General features: G+C 41.1%; 2 protein-coding genes across 2 annotated transcripts; one reads left to right on the top strand and one right to left on the bottom strand.

Moving 5' to 3' along the window:
- Window positions 1-10,163: 10,163 nt before the first annotated feature.
- Window positions 10,164-16,932, top strand: LOC144516888 (transcriptional regulator QRICH1-like). Its single transcript, XM_078248564.1, has 11 exons — window positions 10,164-10,594; window positions 11,316-11,575; window positions 12,462-12,599; window positions 12,687-13,871; window positions 14,284-14,443; window positions 14,656-14,810; window positions 14,911-15,025; window positions 15,099-15,207; window positions 15,313-15,476; window positions 15,560-15,650; window positions 15,734-16,932. Exons 2-11 carry the CDS (start codon window positions 11,327-11,329, stop codon window positions 15,912-15,914), a joined length of 2,547 nt encoding a protein of 848 aa, XP_078104690.1. The 5' UTR covers window positions 10,164-10,594; window positions 11,316-11,326; the 3' UTR covers window positions 15,915-16,932.
- Window positions 16,889-21,177, bottom strand: rpusd4 (RNA pseudouridine synthase D4). The gene is made up of 6 exons (XM_078248566.1): window positions 20,672-21,177; window positions 19,898-20,105; window positions 19,664-19,757; window positions 19,165-19,315; window positions 18,953-19,050; window positions 16,889-17,314 (listed from the first exon to the last, which is right to left on the bottom strand). Exons 1-6 carry the CDS (start codon window positions 21,078-21,080, stop codon window positions 17,111-17,113), a joined length of 1,164 nt encoding a protein of 387 aa, XP_078104692.1. The 5' UTR covers window positions 21,081-21,177; the 3' UTR covers window positions 16,889-17,110.
- Window positions 21,178-21,329: the final 152 nt, after the last annotated feature.

Below are 21,329 nucleotides of genomic sequence, written 5' to 3'. Positions count from 1 at the left end.
AACGTAAACCAACGAGGTGCTATACTTAACAACCTAATTGGAATTAAAACAACTACTGCAACGATAGAACAGAATAGGAAAATCAAATGTGGACTATTAAATATTAGATCTTTGTCTTCTAAAGCAATATTGGTAAACGATTTTATATCAGATAATCAAATTGATCTATTCTGTCTTACTGAAACATGGCTGGGACATGAAGAATATGTTAGTCTAAATAAAGCCACTCCTCCCAGTCATATTAATACTCAAATTCCTAGAGGCTCAGGCCGAGGAGGGGGAGTTGCAGCCATATTTGACTCAAACCTGTTAATTCATCTTAAACCTAAACTTAATTATAACTCATTTGAAAGTCTTGTTCTTAATCTTCAACATCCGATATGGAAAACATTACAGACAATTATATTTGTTGTTGTTTACCGAGTGCCAGGCCCGTATTCTGAATTTTTATCTGAATTCTCCGAGTTTTTGTCATGTGTAGTCCTAAAATCAGATAAAATAACTATTGTAGGTGATTTTAATATTCATGTGGACGTTGACAGCAATAGCCTTAGTACTGCCTTCAACTCACTACTAGATTCAATTGGTTTCAGTCAGAGTGTGCATAAGGCCACGCACTGTTTTAACCACACACTCGACCTTGTGCTGTCATATGGCATCAAAATTGAAGATTTAATAGTATTTCCACAGAACTCCTTATTATCAGACCATTTTTTAATAACTTTCGAATTCTTAGTACCCGACTATACAAAATTAAATAAAACCTTCTACACTAGATGTCTATCTGACATAGGGCTGTAGCGATACACTAATCTCACGATACGATACAATACACGATATTCAGCCAACGATACGATTCGATACGATTCGATATAATTCGATACACCAATTTACTTGGATTTAATTAATTGAACTGAAAACTAAAAACCTCAATTACACAATATATGTCTCTGACTGGACAGACAGTCTACAGCTTGCAAATGCTGGACAAAATGAATCAAAGATGTGTTGAGAAAATTAGTTCCATTTATTGAAAGCTTACAAGCCTTTGAAAAGTAAATAAAATGCAGTATTGCAATTAACAATGGAGAGTTAAAAAGTGCAGCAAGTGGCCTGTTCTGAACAGTTTCTTTGACAGCTTTTTTAGCTTGACACTGAACATATGAAGTAGCCAGTCTAGGCACCAGGTAAGTAAACATAGTACCATGGCTTCTCCTCAGAACACACCGAAGAAACGCCGACTTGAGTGTACGCTCTGCACGTGTGCGAAACGTAATACGTCTCCATAGTAGCAGGCGGCGCTGCTCTGTATTGTTTCCATTAACAGTCTGATTGTTTCCCAGAAAATGAAAACCGGCAGCTGATTGGACAAACGCATCACATGGTCCTTTTTCTCCAGAAATTCACAGCCAGACTGTCATGGCGGCTTGTTCAGAATACGATCTCATATTGTACTAAAATAGTTCACCGAAACGTGTTTCTGAAAACATTTTAAGCGAGAAATAGGCCGTGCAGTTGCTCAATCTGTCTTCATTTCAGATCGACAAAGGTCAGTTTAAAAGATTTTCGTCAGATTTTGAGAGGCTCATCCGCTCGCCATTTCCGGGTGAGTCCCGACTGCCCTGTCTCTGACTGAACATGTTGGGTCAGCCAAAATGAAGGCCGACGGCTCCTCCAACGGACGACGGCACGGAACACACTGAACAGACTCGAGTCACCGACCTTGCCAGACGGTCCGACGGCCGATAATCGGCTCTGTGTGTCAGCGCCCGTAGACGTCGGCGTCTGCGTAAAGTTAGTACGGGTAACTTGCTCTACAGCGACACTAGCGGCTGGCTGACCAAATCGCTCTTCCTGCAACGCGTACGGGGGTAAACCATGGGGTAAACACGGGGGATTTGAATGAGACTTATGTATCGATACTCGCGGCTTAAAAATCGATACTTTCTTGGGAAAAAAAATATCGATTTATATCGCAGAATCTATAAAATTGCTCAGCCTTAATCTGACAGTGCTATAGCTAAATTTAAGGAAAATATTCCAACAGCATTTAACTCAATGTCGTGCTTTAATATAACAGAGGACCTTTATGTTAACTTTAATCCCTCCCAAATTGATAATTTTGTAGACGGTGCTACGGCCTGCCTATGGACAACTTTAGACTCTGTTGCTCCCCTCAAAAAGAAGATGATGAAGCAAAGGAAACTATCACCCTGGTATAACTCTCAAACTCGCAAATTAAAAAAAATCTCACGAAAACTTGAAAGTAAATGGCGTTCCACCAAATTGTAAGAATTTCATTTAGATTGGCAAGACAGTTTGAAAACATATAGGAAGGCCCTCAGAAATGCCAGATCAGACTATTACTCATCATTGATAGAAGAAAATAAGAACAACCCAAGGTTTCTTTTCAGCACTGTTGCCAGGCTGACTGACAGCCACAGCTCTACTGAGCCATCTATTCCCCTAGCTCTGAGTAGTGGCGACTTCATGAGTTTCTTTAATGATAAAATTATAACAATTAGGGATGGAATTCATCACCTTTTGCCCTTAACTTGTAACGGTTCACCTTTGAATGCAGGAGTGCTAGAAAGAACGACAGGACCTGACATAGACTGCTTTTTTCCTATAGACCTTCAACAATTAATGCTAAAGGTCTCCTCAGCAAAGCCATCTACCTGTCTATTAGACCCCATCCCAACGAGGCTACTTAAAGAAGCGTTATCTGTGATTAACACTTAATTACTAGATATGATCAATATGTCTTTATTAACAGGTTATGTACTGCAGTCATTTAAAGTAGCTGTGATAAAACCTCTTCTGAAAAAACACACCCTCGATCCTGAGGAACTATAGACCTATATCTAACCTTCCCTTTCTCTCCAAGATCCTTGAGAAAGTAGTCGCTAATCAGTTATGTGACTTTTTACATAGGAATAGTCTATTTGAGGACTTTCAGTCAGGATTTAAAAAGCATCATAGCACAGAGACGGCACTGGTGAAAATTTCTAACGACCTTCTAATTGCTACTGACAAAGGACTTGTCTCCATACTTGTCTTATTAGATCTTAGTGCTGCATTCGACACTATTGACCATACCGTCCTTTTACAGAAACTGGAACATTTAGTTGACATTAAAGGAATCGCACTAAGCTGGTTTAAGTCCTATTTCTCTGATCGATCTCAATTTGTCAATATCAACGATAAATCCTCCAAGTACGCTAAAGTTAGCCATGGCGTTCCTCAAGGCTCAGTGCTTGGACCAATTCTTTTCTCCTTGTATATGCTTCCTCTAGGCAATATTATTAGGAAACACTCAATTAATTTTCACTGTTATGCGGATGACACCCAATTATACTTATCAATCAAGCCAGACGAAACCAGTCAGTTAGCTAAACTTCAAGTATGCATTAGAGATATCAAATCATGGATGACCTACAATTTCTTGATGTTAAACTCAAACAAAACTGAAGTTATTGTGCTGGGCCCTAAACACCTCCAAACATCATTATCCCAAGATATAATTACTCTAGATGGCATTGCCATGGCCTCCAGCACTACTATCAGAAATCTAGGAGTTATTTTTGATCAGGATATATCCTTTAACGCCCACTTAAAACAAACCTCTAGAACAGCCTTTTTTCATCTTCGTAACAGTGCCAAAATTAGGAACATCCTGTCTCAAAACGATGCTGAAAAACTAGTCCATGCATTTGTTACTTCCAGGCTGGACTATTGACATTCCCTATTATCAGGATGTTCAAATAAAACTCTAAGGACTCTCCAGCTGATCCAGAATGCTGCAGCGCGTGTTCTGACAAGAACTAAGAAAATTTCTCCTATATTAGCTTCTCTGCATTGGCTTCCTGTAAAATCCAGGATTGAATTTAAAATCCTTCAATTAAAATGCTTGTTACTAACATAGCTCCGGGGAGCTTATTCCCCGGAGTCCTTATGTTCTTTTTCCGCCCAGCATCATCATCTTGGATCATGATGGCACCTACATCATGGTGGCAGCTGTCGCCGTGGTCCTGCCCTACGCCCTGCTGTGCCCTATTACACCCTGCTACACACTGCAATGCCCGGCTTCGACTTGCTATGTCCGGCCAACGCCCTGCCACGCCCTGTTATGCCCTGCTGTGCTCTACAACACCATGAACTATTATAACTATTACAATATCTTTATTGTGACTATTATTGCCATTGTTCATCATACCCCAAACCGGCACCATCAGACACCGCCTACCAAGAGCCTGGGTCTGTCCAAGGTTTCGTCCTAAAAGGGAGTTTTTCTTTGCCACTGTCGCACTTACGCATTCATGCATGCTCTTGGGGGAATCACTGGAATTGTTGGGTCCTTGTAAATTATAGAGTGTGGTCTAGACCTACTCTATCTGTAAAGTGTCCTGAGATAATTCCTGTTATGATTTGACACTATAAATAAAATTTAATTGAATTGAGAGGATCTATGTTCGTCGAACTTGAATGCAAGTGAACCGCGTCGTGTTGGAGCCGCAGGTGCATGTTTTCCATCAGACGCCACACCTCTGAGGTGAAGACTGTCTTGTAACGGAGACCTTTGCACAATAACAGCTTCTGTATCAACAGCTTGTCCGTTACAAAGTTGTATACATGTAGTCTTCAATACGTCTTAATTGACCAACCAATCACAGCCAGTTTGGTGAGAGCACGTGTGATGATGCATTGTGGCTCTTCCGCCGAAGAAAACCTAACTTAAAATTGAGTAAGTGCATGTTCAATTATAAATAAGGCATATGGAAGTGATTTATCAAAATGAGACAAGCAAATAGTTGTTTGTCAAATAGATTCCACAAAAAACAAACATTCTTCTGACCAAGGCTTGATTTCAAACCTGTTTCAATCGTTAAACTGGATGGACTTAATCAGAAGTGCATTGATGATAGCTATGATAAACACAGCTAAAAAGGCAGGTAGGATAACCTACTTAAAAAAAACACACCATTCAATCAAATTGATAGACTACATGGGTAATGTTAGTATAAAGGACAAATCAAATATCATTAGAATAATATAAATGCATTTTTGCTTTGCAAACTTTGCTACACATGCAACCACAATTATTCCAGTTACAATTCTCTGTGTTTAGGCACATGGCAATTATCAAGATGATTAATATAAAGTCACTTTATTTCATACACAACAAAAACATCCAATCATATTTATTTCTGCAAAGGTAAATAGTGCAATGAATATAACACCCCTGTATTTTCAAAACATACATGTACATACATACATGTGACGTCTTAATTTAGTCAATATTAGACCAACACAAGTAAAGCAGTTGTTGCTTGAGGCCATATCGCAAGAGCATAACTGTCTACATTATGTGAGTGTGCCATTTAATGAAGGCTAGAGGTTAGAAGTGGTACTCCTGACATTAGAGGCAGCTTTAACATCTGTCACATCGTCTCCAGACCAGCAATGCTGATGCATCACTGTTGAGAGTGCTAAGTTAAATTCTTCTCCCTGATGTGCAGCAGCTGGAGACCCAACACTACCCTCATAATCAGTGATAATACTGGGTGACTGTATCAGCTCTGAGTCTTTACCTTGGAAGTCGTCTAGAGATGCAGAAATAGACTCTGTATCCAACGTCCACCCATTGCCAACATAAGCTGGAGGGAATGTTATTGTATCACTATTTCCATCAGCAGTGTCTGCGCCCACAGTTTGAGTCCAAGAGGGAGGTGGAAGTGTGAACAGACCTTCTGTTACAAGCTGTCTATTGTGAAAGGCGAGGTCAATGCTGCGTCTGAGGTTAATTGGAGATGGAGGCCACATGTCAAATTCTATAAGTGAAAGAATACATTCACGTTCACCAACTGTCTGCCACAGTGGTGTAGCCTGAAAGTCAGATCTGCTACTGCTAACAGGATCAGGCATGTATTCTTGTGTAATGGTAGACGGTTGAACATCACACGGACACATTAAGTTGTTGCTGAAACCTGTTCTAGACAGCTTATACTTTGCCCAGTTATTTGGCATCAGGTCTTCCAGGGTTTTCTCCGATTTTCTTAGTGGCCTTTTCTGTTTCCTGGCCAAGACCCTACCCCACAAGCGGGTCTCCTCTACCGCTTTAGGCACTTTACTTCTGCCCTGCCCATGATAGCCCCTTGAATGACCCCTGGATGGTGTCCAGGAGATCCAGGATCCCAGGACAAGCAACGAAAATCCCCATGCTAACTCAAGAACTCTGGCCCAAAACTGACAAAGCCACCAGCCCCAGCCAAAGCGCCTCCAGTTCCCCAGAAGCCCATAAAGCCAGAGGAGACTATACATCTGAAGGCTGCAGCAGAGAAACCCGAGGAAGGCGCACAGTACTGTTACTCGTCTTGCACACTTCTCAATCCTCTGTGAAGGAGCCCACTGACGTGCAAAAGACCTGAGAAGGGGATATCGATAAGAGAAAGACTTGAGGATTCCCATGCAGAATGGGAGGCCCCAGCAGAGGGAGAGGGTATGTAGCAACAGAGGGAGAGTGGGGGATAAAGTTGTAGAGAAAAGGTCTGCTACAAATAATGGAGTGCAATGTGATACAGCCAGCACTCCAACCACCCATGGGTGCTGCAGCTTTAGTGGGAAAAGTAATAATTTCAACCCTCTGAGTGTGACCAGTGCGAGGGTAACCTGCACCCACAGAAGGAGCTGCAGAGGAACATTATGGAGAGCTGCCAGAGTAGCACGAGACAGGATCTGACGGGTGCCATAAGGATCAAGTAGAAGGAGGACACCACGCAGACTACCACAGAGGATCAGGAGAGTATTTGCTAAAGTCAGGGTGTCACAGAGGGGATGAGGAAGAGTGCATGCACCGGCCATTCCCATAACTGCCAGGATTGCCATCAATATGAAGAGGCTGGCTGATCCAAAGACATGTAGTTCCCAGGCAAATGCCAGTGTGCGTCTCATGTCATCCCAGAGCAGATTGGTGCCGTTATAGTTTGTAAGAACAACACAAGGACTCAGACCAAGCACACAGGGACCTCCAGGTCTTGACAGGTAATGGTTCAGAGTGGAAGTTAACGCATTGTTTTGGACAGTGAGTTTAGGGCTGTCCAAACCTAAAAATGAGAGACAGAGAGAGGGAGAAATAAGAAAAGTCTTATTTTTTGATGCAGGAGAATTCAATTTTGTAAACATATATTTTGAATTAATTGTGTATTTTACTATGTGGCTAATGGGAGAGAATTAACTATGTTCACTTACCATGCAGAAAATCATCATTTACAATGGATGTATGACTCTTTTTTAATTGTTCCTCAGTCATTATGTGGCTGCCTTCCAAAAGAGCTTCCTCTGAGATCATGTGCACACTGGAGTGAGTGTATCCTGTAATTGAAGTATTAGCTTTGTCAGCTCCTTGGTCACGAGCGCCTGAGTGGCGTAGAGTAAGTGCTGGTGTTTTAGTTAAAGGAATTCCAGATCCAGAATGGCTTTCATTGCTGGCTTGCTCAGTCTCCTTTGGAATGATGAGTATCTGTGATGCTCTACTGTCAACACTCTGTCCACGGCCCTCTGCAGAGTCACCGCTGCTCTCTGAATGGAAGATCAATTCACTGGCCAAGCTGTCTGGAGCGTTGTTGTTTCTGCCTGTGCTTCGAGTTATTCGGTCTGGATCAGAGTTGTCCAGTGAATGTGAAGTGATGAGGCTTCCAAGTGAAGAGAGAGACACGGTTAGCGAAATGAAGAGCAAAGATGAACGCCCCATTTTGACACTTTTGATATTAAGTCAAAATCCCAAAACCTGTAGGACGACAAAGAAGAAGGAGAGGAACAGCCTGGCACAGCAGACTGACATTGGCTACAGAGACTACTTTCATATAACTATTCCACTTCAAAATTAGACCCTTATTCGGTGTCAAGACAGGATGAGTCACACAGATTCCTAGATAATTAATTTTGTGTTTCAATCCTACAAAGGACACTAAATTCCCTGTGTAATCCAGTGGGTTTGCACAACATCTGTGAATGGTTTATCTCAGTTAAAGTACGACACAGCTTGGCAAATCCATGAAAGTTCACAGCATGAGTCAGTCTGATCTGTCTGTGACCTTTGGTCACAAATGCCAAGCTGCCACTCTAGACAATAGAGCACAAGTATTATATATATATTATTTTCAGCATGACCTAAACATATCTTACAGGTGACCTGATTTCCCAAAGCCTGCTGAAACCTTGGGTAACTTTAGATGATAAATTAACGTTATTTCTGTTTGTTTACTTTAAAACTGCTTAAAACATGAACCACAAGTTTTAAGAAATGCCTTGTGTCCTGACTTATTGTTGATAATTTGTACTATTTGATTAAAAAGTGCACTCAAACAAATACAAAAGTAGTCTCTAAAACAAGCGGGGGATTTTTCTAACTATTCCAACTATTAACATTAATTTTACAACATTATCAAAACACAATATCCGATTGCCGAAACAAATTCTCCTATACACTAAACCAAAGATTTAAAAAATGTTCAATAAAACCAGATAACTCAGACGTACCTGTGATTCCTTTTGCTCTACTTTCTTTAAGTGCTTCATGGGTAGCACTCTAGCTGCAGTTCAAGCGTTTGTAACATGTGATTTCTGATGTAGTACATAAAGAGCATCACAGTAAGGGTTGAACCCATTGGATTTACAGGCATGCTTTCAGCCATCCAGCTGACATCCTATTCCTATTACTGCACCGGCTGGTTACTTGGCAGCTTCCCATCTTGATGTGTCACCTGCTAAAACAATTGCAAAACCAAAATACCAGGGGGTAATTCTGGAAAAGAAAATGCTTAATTAAGCACCTTCTGGGGGATTATTGTCTTCACATATGTAGATTTAAAAAAGAAACATTTGTTGTAAATAATTGACTATATAAAAGCTGACAAGCCTCATCTGCCTGTTTTCACAACAGTTGTGTTAAGGTTAATCCCTTCTCTAAAGGATTACATTAAGTAGCACAAAGTCACATGAAGTGATAATGTGAAGCCAACTAGACACTAGTATTGTTTTATGCCAACTCACTGGCTATTAGTTTGAAACATGCACATGTGAGGGGTTTTGTATGCCAAACATGACATGACGTGGAGAGATGTTATGCATACTGTATGATAAAATGTGTAAGACTATTAGTCACAGTCACCACTTAGATGAATCTTATTATGTTTTTGCTATCATTGTAAGCAATTTTATTTAAGAAAAAAATGGTAATAAGCATATTACTCCCACCACCACTTCCACCATAGAGCCCCTGCAGTCTGTAGTGAGTGTGGGAATTAACTCTTTCCTATCCAGTGTGTAGTGGACATAGCCTATGCCCACAGTACATCTGTGTTGGTCCACCTTAAGACGGGCGAGAGGCAGTTTGTTGTGGAGAGTACTGGGGGAGGCCCTCAGTAGCACATGCCTGGCTCTTTAAGGCAGACTGGGGAAGTTAGATTTTGTTAAAGGTACATGCATTCAAATGTTTACCAGGCATCACCAGAACATCTCTGGGAAGCATTTTAACACTGCTGCAATTATATATACTGTATGTTTATGTGTCAATGTTAAATGACTCAACCTGGAACTTGGGTTCCAGAGTCCTGTTGTACAGAGTCAAACATATAGGGATAAAAGGAGATAGTCTGACAAAATAAGGTCCATTTACTAGCTTTTTTATCAGAGCTTTCAACCACAACTCATAGGTGCTGTGGCATACAGAGATTATCATGAGGCGAATAAACAACCAAATTCAGCAAAAAACAATAACGTTTAAGTGAATTGTAAATTTTGGTTTATTCTTTTAAAGAATTGCCTATAATTAATGTTTTTAATTCATATTAAATATCTATCTATTATATATCCGACTGCATTTACTATGAGTGCCTGTTTTTACTTTCCATGTTATCTCTTATGTTATTTCCCCTCTCTGGTTTTTAGTGCCGGATAATAAAGAATTAAATAAAAATAGGTATGGCTCCAAAGCACACAATATTTATGTGAGGTATTTTAAATTGTAGGAAATTTGTTTATAAAATCTGACGAAGCATCATTACACAAGCTGTAATGATGCTTCTGATGCTTAATCAGATTTTATAAACAATTTTCGTCTGACTATAAACCCTGCATGTCATCTCTCTGGATGGGAACTCTTGTCAACAGAACACCGCGGCAGGACGTCGCAAGCAGTCTGTAGTGGAGTCGCGTTGTTTTCGGGGCCTATACTTCCGTTATTTTATATCTCACTGGATAAATACAGTGGAGGTTTTTGTATGTGTCGTTGTGTGGTGTAGGTCGTAGCAATACCACTCGGAATTCAACTGGATACATAAATCTGTGCTTTGCTGGAGCTGTGAAACTTGTTTTACTCCGAAGCGTGCCCGGAGACGTCAGACCTCGCCTGCTCGCTGCTACTGTTACATTTTTATCGCAATCTAAACAGCATTGTTTGCGGGACTACACCGTCACTACACGCACTATGTAGCGAAGTGAATGGTGTGCTGGTGGTAGCTGTTAGACGTTTATTGGCTTTTTAGTTTTAAACACCGTGCCTTGGCGGAAAGGAGAGGATTTCGTTTTATTTAAGGTAGCATGACATGATCCGGAGCCATCGAGCTAGCTAGCTAACGTTAGCACAATGATTAGCTAGCTAGCGTCATGTTATGTATGGAATGAATGTACTGTTGCTTTATTGTTTAACATATGTTATGAGCAAATATGTAGCTAAATTGCATAATTTACGGTAGATATCACAACTCGGCGGTGTTAAATACAGTTAGCGGTTGTTAGCAAGCCAACTGTCCATATGGGCTGTGACAAAACAGTGCCTTGCTAACATCGTGAAGCTAGCTTGCTAACCACTAACGTTAGCTGTAACGTACAGTATAGTCGCTCAAATGTATTGTTGGTGCTCTATAAACATTAAACCAAAATTGTCTTTCATGTTGTAGCTAACAATGTACAGTTAGCTGTGAGCTAGCGTTATATCTCTGACTGTAATGTTTAAGTTAACATTTACTAGAAAAAGTTGATGGAAGCGCTGCAGTCATTGTAATATTAACGTATTGACTTACAAGCCAAAATGCACTTTGTCCCGTGTGCTTGTTAAGTTATTACAACGTTACCCTATTATTTAAATGACAGTATTGAGCTAATTAATGTCGTGCTTATAAAATTGCACTGCCCCTCTTTATTACAATATTCTTCATTCACGTTATACATGTCTGTGCTTTCAATACATAGCTTGTAAATGTGAGCTTTTTTGGACTTGACTGGACTCTCAAATGTTTGAAAATGTATCTTTCTAGGTCAATTGAGGATGAATGAGCAGGGGAGTGGGGTCGTTTCCTTTGATGAGTATGTGCGGCAGAAGGCCCGCACTGTGCCTCAACACAGGATGAAGGAGTTCCTGGAGTCTCTCGCCAAGGGCCCAGAGGTGATGCAGGAGTTCAGTCAGCAGGAAGGTGCGGCCACCACCACAGCCATGGTGTACCAGCAGCAGGGTACCAACTGTGTCTACGCAGACAGTACGGAGGTGGCTGGCTCTCTCTTAGAGCTGGCTTGTCCGGTAAGAGCAGGTCCCTTTTTATTATGGTTGATGTTGAATGATATTCTCCACTGTGGTGCAATCTGCTGCACTTCATATACGTGCTTAATGACAGGTACAGGTGACCTCAGCAGAGATTTCACCTCATCTGTCTGTGCATCAAGAGTCTGAATAGCAGCTTCAGATGCAGGTTAGTTTATCAGCAATGTCAGTTTCTCGTATTATGACATGCTATGGTAAAATTGCACAAGACATATGGGGCCTGCAGGGACCTGAATGTCAGATTGTGATGATCAGTTTTTCATTTGAGAGTAAAGCTGCCATTCTACGGTTGATATGTTCATAGTAAGATAATCTGTTAATACATTTGAGGTAACTCCAGATCTACAATTGTATAATAATAAATATATATTACAGTTAACAGGCATTGCTTCTTACCTCCAAGGTGCCTCATGATTCTAGTGGTTATTGGCCTCCTACTAGTTGTTAGGAGGCATGGCCTTGGCTACACAATAAAGTGGGATCACTCATTCACTCACATTCTCTTTACTGCTGCACTTCTGTCTACTGCATATCCTTTTAAACTTTTATAAATATTACTTAAGCCCATCGTGGAATATTCCACAATAGACACCTACTCCTATTGTGGATTTGCAAAAACATAGGGTTGTGTAACATTTTCTGTGTAGAAGAAACAGTTTCTTTGGTTAAATTCACTGATACATTGTGACGTGTAGACTGTTTGACCTGCTCAGTATTGATAGTATTTGTATTAGTGTAGCTTCACATTTTATCAGAAATGTCATTACTTTGGACATAAACTCACTTTATCTACATTCACATTCTTTTATCTCAAATAGTACTTCACAATGGTCTGTTTATTTTTCAAACATTCCCTCTGTGCCAGGTTCAGATTCAGGAACAGCAGGGCCAATCAGTTGGCCAGGTTCTTCAGGTGGCCTCCCCCTCACAGCAGGACCTGCAGGGAATCTCAACAGCCCATTTTGTCCAGCAGGGAGAGCTCACAGAGGAGCAGCAGCAGCAGGTACAGGATTTTTTTTTTTAAACACCCACCCATATCAAGTGCATTCATGTGATGCTGGTTTGTGACTATGTCAACTGTGTTCCACAGATTCAGGCACAGCTGGTTGCTGCTGTAGCTCGGGGACAACAAATCCAGTTGTCAAGTGGACAACAAATCCAGTTACAAGGAACGCAGCATATTCAGCTGCCAGGTGGCCAGCAAATTCAACTTCAGGCTGGCCAACATATTCAGCTACAGGATGGTCATTTTCAGCTACAGGATGGTCATTTTCAGCTACAGGATGGCCAACATTTTCAGCTACAGGATGGCCAGCAAATTCAGCTACAGGATGGCCAGCAAATTCAGCTACAGGATGGCCAGCAAATTCAGCTACAGGATGGCCAGCAATTTCAGTTACAGGATGGCCAGCAAATTCAGCTACAGGATGGCCAGCAAATTCAGCTACATGGTGGCCAGCAAATTCGGCTACATGGCGGCCAACAAATTCAGCTACAGGATGGCCAGCAAATTCAGCTACCAGGTGGCCAGCAAATTCAGCTACCAGGTGGCCAGCAAATTCAACTACAAGGTGGCCAAAAAATTCAGCTACCGGGTGGCCAACAAATTCAGCTACAGAGGGGCCAACAGATCCAGATTCAGACCATAGAGGCCATGTCTCCTTCGCAGCAACAGGACTCAGCCAGGGAAGCAGAGAGGAGGTCTGCCACTGTCCCAACTGTTCTCCAACCTGCCAAGAAGCGCAAGATGGATGGCCCTCTATCTGTGTCTTATGCTGTTACACAGGGGCAGCAGGTTGCCACAGTTCTAACCATCCCTCAAGGGCAGCAGCAGAGCTATGTGTCCCTACGACCAGATTTGCTCACTGTTGACAGCGCTCAACTGTACAGCACTACAGGAACAATCACAGGTCCCACAGGTGAGACCTGGACCATCCCTGTGTACTCCACTCCACAGCAGCAGGGGGTAACTCACATTGCCATACCACAGGACACATACAGCACAATGCAAGTTGCCACCACCAATGGTAAGGACAAAATGTCCCCCAGTTCCTCATCAAGGTCTGCAGATGTGCAGTCGGCCTCCACTGGGACGCAGGAAGAAATAGTACAGACCCTGTTCCCAGCGCAGTTCATGAACGGGAACATTCACATCCCTGTGGCAGTGCAGACTGTAGGAGGGACTTACAACGCTGCACAGTCGGTACACATATGGGACCCAAATAAACAGCAGAGCCAAGGAGAAGAGGGACAAGAGCAGCAGCTCCATCTGCAGGTGTGTTCTGACTTTGATTATCTGAATTGGTCCTATGCTGTGTACCCTGTTTTTTCATAGCTCAAAGCATAAAATGGATAAAAAGAAATGTATCTTAAAATTGTTCTTGGTGATGAGAATGAATAACGTGGCAGACATGTATCGTTATAGTCAGGAAATCCTAAGAAAATTACCTGAAATGATTGAGTGTTTGAAACCTTGCAAATGCATTTCTTTTTTTTTGGAACTATCACTATAAAAAGTTTGTAAACTTGCATGTCATTTTTATACTGGCCTTGAAAAATGTATTATTGCTACTTACTGTAATTATAACATTATCTAGCTAAATTATTATGTGATTACAAAGTTAGCGTTTTATTCTTGCTGCCCTCTTTCCCAGAAAGTATTAACTGACGCTTTTGGTCTGTTGCAGGGTCACATAGAGACAGAGTCTCATGCTGAACCGCCCACAGAGATCATGGTTCCTGTCTGCCTGAAGCCCGAGGAAGGCCTGGAGGTCTGGCGCCTTTGGGTGAACCGAAAAAACGCGGAGCTAAACAAGCAGGAAAAGAACAAGCTTGCACCCATAGGACGTAAGTCAACTAATCATTTTGAACACACATTCATAAGCAACACTGATATCTATCATTATGGATACTTACTCAAACCACTGGAAGCAATAAAACGACAAGTTGTAATCCCTGATTCATTCACTGTTTATATTGTACTTCTTGAGAACTTTTATTCTGCTTGAGAAATAAGTGTGTAAACTTTAAAGCACTCATCTGTCTGTGGCTGTGCACAGGTCGTCAGCCCCTGCGTTTTCAAGAAGACTTGGTGTCCAGTGCAGTAGCTGAGCTAAACTTGGGTCTTTCCCTGATGACACAGGAGGCACGAGGATCAGACGAAGAGCAATTCACATCCGATGTTCTCTATTATGTTTTCTTGTGCATACAAAAGGTTAGTATCTCCATGCTCAAACAGTGCATCTTGCCAAAAGGCTGTCTACTTTAAGTTCTAACCTGCACATTTCACTTTTTTTTTAATTTATTTTTTTTAGTATCTCTCTGAAAATGGACGTGTGGACGATATTTTCTCTGATCCGTATTACACACGTTTTTGTGGGTGTTTACACAAAATCCTGGATGGTTGGAAACCCAGTGTCCATCCTTTAGGTAAGAGAGAGTCAACATATAAATTTTTATTGTTTTATAGAAAGAATTGCTCATTGCATGTTTTTCATCTTAGGTTATGTCATCCCAAGTCATGTAACAGAGGAGATGCTGTGGGAGTGTAAACAGCTTGGTGCACATTCACCAGCCACATTGCTTACAACTCTAATGTATTTCAACACTAAGTGAGTAACCGCATCTCACCACTGAATGAGCTGAATCGGTTTTCTTTAATGACAGACATGTATTTTGTTATTACTGCGTGTGGTAAAAACACATCTTTGTCACAGGCATTTCCACCTGACAACACCCGAACAGCACATGAAAGTAGCTTTCTCTAAGGTCCTAAGACACACAAGGAAGAACCCCACTAATGCCAAGGACAAAGCAACCAGCATCCGCCTTCTCAAAGGGCAAGGTCCACAAAGTGCAGGACAGAATGGCGCTCAATACAGTAAGCCTCATGTTAAAGTCTTGCTACAAGTCACAGCCTTTGACAGCAGAAGTTGCTGACGTGCTGTGTGACGTCTGTTTCAGAAACTGATGACATGTATGAAGAGCAGGCTGAGGATCCTGAGAATCCCCTTCGCTGCCCCATTAAACTTTATGACTTTTATCTCTTCAAATGGTAAGTACACATAAATTGTGTGTGTGTGCGCGCGCGTGCACTGTATTGTACTACCCAACAAAAAACGTATTTTCCTTTTCCAGTCCTCAAAGTGTTAAGGGACGCAACGATGCATACTACATGACTCCGGAGCCTGTCGTTGCACCAAACAGTCCGATGTGGTACTCATCTCAGCCCCTCACGAGTCAGCAAGTTGAGCACGTGCTGGCCCGCATCATCGTGGTCCGAGAGATCCAGGAGATAATCGGCGTTAGTCCGGACTGACTGGACTCACAGAAACTTGTTCTCCAGTCACTGATTGTTGACTATGCAGTATCCATCCTGACTCTATAAACCTCAATGACCCTCATCTCAAATCAAAAGGAACAACTTCTGGAACAATCATTTCTCTGAGGAGTGCATCATAAAAGCAAAGTTTTTTTTTTTCTTCTCTTCTTACATTTTCTGTTTTCAGCTGATGGTTTGGACTGTTATTTTTTTTTTGTCTACCTTTGTAAGCCATTGCCTCTGTAACCTTTAAACTGGCAAGTAAGGGAGGCTTTAGTCTTACCGCTGCTGGACTTTGATTGACCTCCTGCCCTCTCGACTCGGCAGATGTGGTACATTTTCCTATAAAAGTATCAATTTGAGGATATAACCCTTCAGTACTTAACCTCACAGAGCATTTAACACATATTACGTCTCTTCAAAGTCCCACTATGATACATGACATCTTAATGGACAATTACAGGAACTTCTTCTCACAATTGTTTTGTATACTGACTGCATTTTGGATCACATAATTGATACATTCAAAACTTAAGAACTTGTGCCTGTTTTCAAAACTGACGTCATTATTTATGCTTGTGGATCATTAAGTGAGTCGAACCTCAGATATTCACAAGGTCAAAGTGCTATATTGTGGTCATTCAGGAGATTGGAAACATTTTTTTCTCAGGTCAAAGCTAGTGATTTAAACACCCATCAAGGATTTTTGCCAACTTATTCCTGTATGTATAGTCGGTTATTAAACAGGACATGGAGATGGAAAAGTAACAGTATTAATCCTTGTCTCAAAAGTCATGACAAGCAATTCGAAAAATGAAAGTATTAAGTGCAGTGTTGTCTGTAGAAATGCAACTCTGATATTTGAAAGAAGGATTAGTTGCTGGCCTTTTAAAAAAAAAATTGTTACACCAACAGCATCCATTGTCTAGTTATCGTCTATTTGGATTAACTACATTGACAAATAATTGTGATACAGTTCTGCTTTGTTTATTACTAAAATGAGTTTAGCACTGTACAGTCATTTTCTATTTGATAATTTCACATAACCTCACAATAACCCAGCTTGATTTAATTTTGCATTTAGGATGATACACTTTTCACCCACGTTGCAGTCTGAAATCCTTCACACCGATGCCCAAAACATTTAGACATCACTTGGATTGATAAGAATTTAACAAAAAACGAAGAGGTGGTTATTTATGGTCTTTTTTGTCAGGAAGGGTTAAATGCAGTCGATTCAACGTTTGTGTGAAGTATTTAGGCATGGGACAGGACACGTTGACGTCGGCTCCATTGGTACCTGGCAGCATCAGCTGTCGAGCGAGCACATGTAGAGGAAGATACCGGCTCTTGCTCTGCTCCAGTCCAAGCTTTCCCAGCACATGGTCTGGTAATTTCTGTGCACCAAAATGAACAAACTTGTGATTAACTATAGAAGATACTAAATGACAAAGTGAGCTCTCCTCTACTGTTTGTATATGTTTAACAAAATATATATATATATACACCCAAGTGAAAGCAACAAAAACTCTCAAAGGTTTCACACTTGACATCTTAGTAAATTAAAGCATGACCCAACGGATTTAAAAAGGCCCTGTTTTGTATGCCAGTAGTGTAGGTTTCAGGATTAGTAATGCCATAGTCTCGCATTGGATTGGATTAAGGTCTGGCTGCACCACACATACATTCTAGGATAGGAGAAAAAAAAACACTGGTTTAAAGAAATGCAAATAACCCAATCACAATTGTCTTTGGCAGCGCCAAGGTCTAGACGCAGCGACAGTGACTCTGCTAAATGGTCTCAGGAAGGAACTTGTTTTGGTGGAATATTTGCACCCCGCAAAAGAAAACGCCACATAAAATATTAAATGAAGTTAACTGTTCACACAATACATAGTGAACTATTTAAATTAGCTGGATACATGGTTAAACGTAATTTGCTCTTACCAGTGTATCACCATGTGTACTTTACCCACAGCAATCCCCACCAATCTGTCCCAGTTAGATGGTAAATGCCGTAAAACATTCTTTGTAAAACTACAATTATTCCTCGTAAGAACCAAGCTTGCCTTATCGCACAATCCAAATTTTCTTCGAAACTTCCTTCAAAACAAAAATTTTGAGAACTGCAACACACAGAGCGGAACGGGAGTCAGGCAATTATCCTGGAAATGAACTTTGGTTGATTCAGACTAGTGAGGCCACAACCTTAAAGTGGTACAATAACAATCAAAATGATTGTCATGTGGGAGGGAGATGAAAGTACAAGAAGCTGGTTGGTTCATCCCCAGCCCATAGTGTGACCGTTTACATTTCAATACATTTATAGGATACAACGGCCATATTTGTGACGCATCGCACTGACTATGTTTACATGCATGTAATATTCCGAAAAAAGGTATTATTCCGACTAAACCGTGTACGTGGCTAATGAAAGTGAATATTCCCGTTTACATGCAGCCGTGCAAAAGACAATTTTTTTCAATTTGGTTTTCGACCAGGCGGACACAGCATCCCTCTCTCATTCCTTTAACCACCTTCTTGACAAAGTCGCCGTTGCGATGTTTGTGCATTTTCAAACACTTGTTGATATGCAAGTCTTTCATAATGTTTAAAAGTAAGTGCGTTTCTCCTTTTCTTTTGGGCATGCATCTCTACTGCAGCCTTGCAAACTGTTGGCTTATGGTTTGTGTACAACAACCATAGCAACTTACAGAGCTGACCGTAAATGGGCAAGAGGGCACAAACTGCGGTAAAAACCCAGATTGAGACGCATATTCCGAATGCGCTGTACATGATCTACATGTCCAAAGAATACTGGCATATCCCACGTCTTAATTGGAAAATGCTAAATTCGTAAAAGTATATTGTCATATACAAATATTGTCATATTTGAAATAATAGTGGAATATTAATGTGCATGTAAACATACTCACTGTCGCCTGTTTAGAGGTTTAACTGAATATGGTATGCAGTTAATGTTCTACCAGCAATTGTGAACACGTTCTTGGTGATACACTGTAAACATATTTTACCTGGGGTGCCAGTTTGCTCCAGTGGGAATATTTGTGGTCACCAAGAATGGGGCATGTCAGAGCAAGTGCCATGTGAACCCTCATCTGGTGTTTCACTTCTGTGGACACAAGAAAGTGACACAGAAAAAAATGGGTCCAGTCTTAAAAATGAATTCAACAAACTGAATTGGCAGTTATTTCCTGTGATAAATAAAGCACTTCCAGTGTCTTACCAGTAAAAGGCTGGAGCTCCACGAGGCTGCAACCACTGCTGCTGTCCAAGACTCTGTACTTGGTCACTGCAGAGTGGGCTTGCCTATGGCCGCGGACTTTGGTCACACCATCGCCTGCATCATTCATTTTGAAAAGAGGACTTAGAGCCATCTGGAATTTAAATAAATAAGTTGTTATGAATAGTTCTACAATAAAACCAAAATTAATAATTATTTGAATCATTGACTAGTAATTTACTTGAAACAACTGTAAATAGACAATATACTAGTAGGTTAACATGATGTGACCAACAGCAAGAAAACCCAAAGCATTCAATGTACTATATAACAAACAAACAAAAAAGAAAGCAGCTCTCTGCAACTATAAAGCTAAAACTGGTACTTGTTTGTTTTTTTTACTAATGACTACAGCAATTTTCACATTTGGAATTAGGTTTCTGTCAGTTGATGAACTGACTAACTAATTATTACAGCATTAAAACCACAAAATAGGAGACACCTTGTAGTGTGGCCGAGAGCCTGTGACCTCTCTCTCTATGATGGGGATGTCAATCACTCCTTCAGATGGAACAGGTACACCAACTGTGATGACCCTGAGGAGGAACAGTGAATACGTTAAAGACTGGCAAACGTGTTACTGCAGCATGTGGTGTGACAATGTGGAGGCAGAATCTTTTCAATGGTTTCCAAAGTCCTATTTTAACCACTTTTCTTCCCCATCACTGTGTCTTACCAGTACTTTCTCCGCACTTGGTTATTTCTGTGAAGGTTGAGTATGTGCTTGACTACTTCTTCACTCCTGGCCAGCAGGAGAGCTCCTGTTGTTTCCTTCTCCAGCCTCAGACAGGGGAACAGCTGAGAATCAGACTTGATCTTCATCCCATCCATCATTTTGGAGAGAACATGAAGCACAGAGGAGATCGATGTCGCCCCACAGTCATCTGAGAGCAACAACAACAAATGTGCATGTATTCAGGTCTTCAGCAACTTCAGCATGACTCAACACTTCTGTCAATATCTTGTAATTTAAACCTATTCCGTAACTAATACTGCAATACTATACAGTTTGTAGTTACAATTATTGGAATAGAACTCTACCAATATATCAGCAGACCAATATTATTGGCCAATGTTGACTTATTATCAGTATGGGCACATTTGTTGGCAGATATGCAAAGAAATGTAGGCCTGCAATTTAAGACTTTTTTTCTTTATCAATTAATCTGCAGAACAGTTTTTGGTCTATAGAAATTTCAGAAAAATTGTGAAAAAATAAGTCCATTATAAGAAATATTTGAGTGCATTATTACAAAAAAAATAATTGAAGTCCAAAAACTCCTGACATTTAAGCTGGAACCAGAGAGTTTGTGGCATAGAACTTAGAAAATTACAAGATTAATCAACAATCTTTCTGTCAATTAACTAAGTTGACACAAACTGTCTTTTACTGTACTCAGAATAAAATCAGTGTAAATCAGTAAACTGTCTTTAGCTCCTGTCGGTTTACCTCTGACAGGAACACCATAAGGTTTGTTGATGACAACTACATCTTTGTCCTGGTACAGCACGGCTCTGTTCAGGTGTTTGGCCAGCACGTTAGGATGAACATGTTGTAGCTGCAGACTGAACCGTTTCAGCTCCATCACCCTCTTCTGCTGGCCGGATAGCGGAGGCTCTGCCGCCTGTGGCTTCCTCCACTCCTGCTGGACCTTCCGCGCCAGGTCGACCGCCCTCAGCCGGGGCTTCTCTCCCGTGTCGAAGCCTGGAGCCTGTTTAGTGGCCGTGGCCTGGCTCCGGCTGAGGGGCGGTGCTGCCTCCGGACACCGGCAGCAGTTAGTCCATGGTTTGACCCGAGATAAGACGACGTTCAAACCGGATTTCCAGTCACTACAGGATATTCTCCTAATGCTGTTCATTGTGAAGTATAGCTAAACAGTTCACATTAGCTTGGAAATACACACAACTCCAGAGGACACATGCTCGCTGTTTCCGGCTTTCGACCTCCGGGCCGCACCTTTCAGAATAAAGGCGTACAAACTTTATTTTCAGAAAATACAAAAATCTAATATTTTAACAGCTGTAGTGAGTTTGGTGAAACATACATTAGTTCAGTCAAATAAATATTTTTTTTGACTGGTGGTTGTTAAAGGCTGTTAAAATTACAA

This window comes from Sander vitreus, chromosome 4 (genome assembly GCF_031162955.1).
Source record: "Sander vitreus isolate 19-12246 chromosome 4, sanVit1, whole genome shotgun sequence".
Classification (NCBI taxonomy): domain Eukaryota; kingdom Metazoa; phylum Chordata; class Actinopteri; order Perciformes; family Percidae; genus Sander; species Sander vitreus.
This window is presented reverse-complemented; position numbering and strand designations above follow the sequence as displayed.